The sequence below is a fragment of the Sphaeroforma arctica genome, assembly GCF_001186125.1.
Source record: "Sphaeroforma arctica JP610 unplaced genomic scaffold supercont1.963, whole genome shotgun sequence".
NCBI lineage: Eukaryota > Ichthyosporea > Ichthyophonida > Sphaeroforma > Sphaeroforma arctica.
The window spans coordinates 23799-25702 of NW_014039595.1; the positions used below are offsets into that span (position 1 = coordinate 23799).

The 1904-nt window shown below is 46.2% G+C and overlaps 1 protein-coding gene across 1 annotated transcript; it reads left to right on the forward strand.

The window, feature by feature from the left end:
- Positions 1-1341: 1341 nt before the first annotated feature.
- Positions 1342-1677, forward strand: SARC_09464 (hypothetical protein; the record flags this gene model as incomplete). The annotated part of the gene is made up of 1 exon (XM_014296523.1): positions 1342-1677. A coding segment is annotated over one exon (336 nt), but the record flags the coding sequence as incomplete, so codon positions are not given.
- Between the last annotated feature and the right edge of the window lie 227 nt (positions 1678-1904).

Sequence of the window (1904 nt, forward strand, 5' to 3'; positions counted from 1 at the left end):
TGACAACGATTTTTTATTATTAAACACTACGGAAGTAATATTTAGTTTGTCTGAAGCTCCATTCCGTTTGACCTCGACTCAACAATCAATGGTCTGATTGTCTTCTCCACCAATCACATAGAATGACATGTTTACGTGGATACAGAAACGTGGGGCATATGTGGACCGTACACGTAGTTTATAGATGTTGCTCGTGCCTTTCACAAGAAATTACAATGAATTGTCATGGGCCTTCCATTGTGCTGGATATTGCATATGATGCTAATACGGGAAAACATCTTCATAGAATGGTGATGTAAAGCACGAGGGATGACAAAGTGCATACGGGAACAGGAACGCGTTGCTGCGTGCAGATTAAGCGCTTCAGTTGTGTTCGATATGTATGTGATAAGAAGCAGATTTGGTATCAGGACGAGGAAAGCACTCACGGGCTTAGTTCACCCGCTACCAGCCGCACATATCAGGCACACGCGCTCAATGCTCTCGATCTAATAGACTCACACTGTACCACGACTATCTCAATTCTATGAACACTTGTGCTTCGAAAGGTTACAAGTACAGGTGTGCCATTGGCAGATAGCTCAGACATGGACACTGCGAGTACGGCGAAAGAGCAACAGGCTGCCCAGAGCGAGGCCGAGAAACGAATCCAAAAGGACAGGGTAATTCAGTGTGACTAAATCCTGTAGTGTTCTCTGAATGAATTCTGACGCATGATAGATACTCATGGATTTAAAAAGTGCACTATTTTTGCTTCTGTTAAAGGGGGTTCCTTGTTGTTTGCAATGTTGGTATATAACTTTCGCCCCATTTTGCCGTCTGTCGCCGGTATGACGTCATAACCCCTGCCATGGCAATATGGTACGCACCTACGCTACTGGGCCATGCTTCTTATTTTATGGCATTTAAAGCATCTAGTATGGGACTCGCTCCATATCCCAATTCGTTTATTTGTGACCAGCTTCGATAAATCACGGCAGTCTCGCTATGTTCCTGTAACTCCCACTTCATGGCGGCATAGGGTCGATGTTGCAACTTGCTGTATGAAATCTGCTCACTCACGCTATAGTATGATCGCACATGCCCCATAATACTAAGCGATAAATGCGCATATGCCAGTAACGCTCACCTGGGTACTATAATGCATTAGCCCGAGTCGGACAAATCGCTTTCTTGTAGTAGTTAAGGTCTACACAAGTGTATAATACACTGCGACAAACTATGTGGTCAGTACACACACACTGCTGAATTTAAGACAATCAGCGATGGATTTTAGAATGCACGAGGGTTAGCTGTTAGTATCACATATATAACGACCTATACAAGACTCGCCGTCTACCTATGCAAGCACTTGGGCACTCACGAGCAATTGAACGACGCTTACAGGAAGCCGCACAAGCTATGATCAACTCATTGGAAGCAGAAGAAGGGGCGCAAAGCTCAACGAATACCACCAACCCCCCGGACCTACTAAATGCCATGCAGAACGGCATGAACTCGCCAGAGGATATGCAAGCCTTCTTGAACGCGTTACAAATGGGTGGGCAGATGGGGGGCGATGCCAATGGCCTGCCCAGTGGAATGTTCTTTGGCGCGGGTAATGCGGGTGCGGGTGGAGATGGCGCTACAGGAGCAGCGAGAGCCACCAGAAGGCCTGGAGCTGCCGGTACAAAGCAGGTGTGAGACCGTCTCTACGGGTGTACAATGGTGGACGTGTGCACTGAGTATTTTGTCGAGGTATTCAACTTTGGTTGCAGAAGCAGTTGTATCAAGCTAAAAAGATTCAATACTGGCTTGTTGGGCATGGTTTGCCAGTCGATGCTGTTGTGGGTAGCTTATACATGTATGAACAACACTCTCATGTCTCTACTGTCGCTTGTGTATTTCTCATCGAATTCAATTGA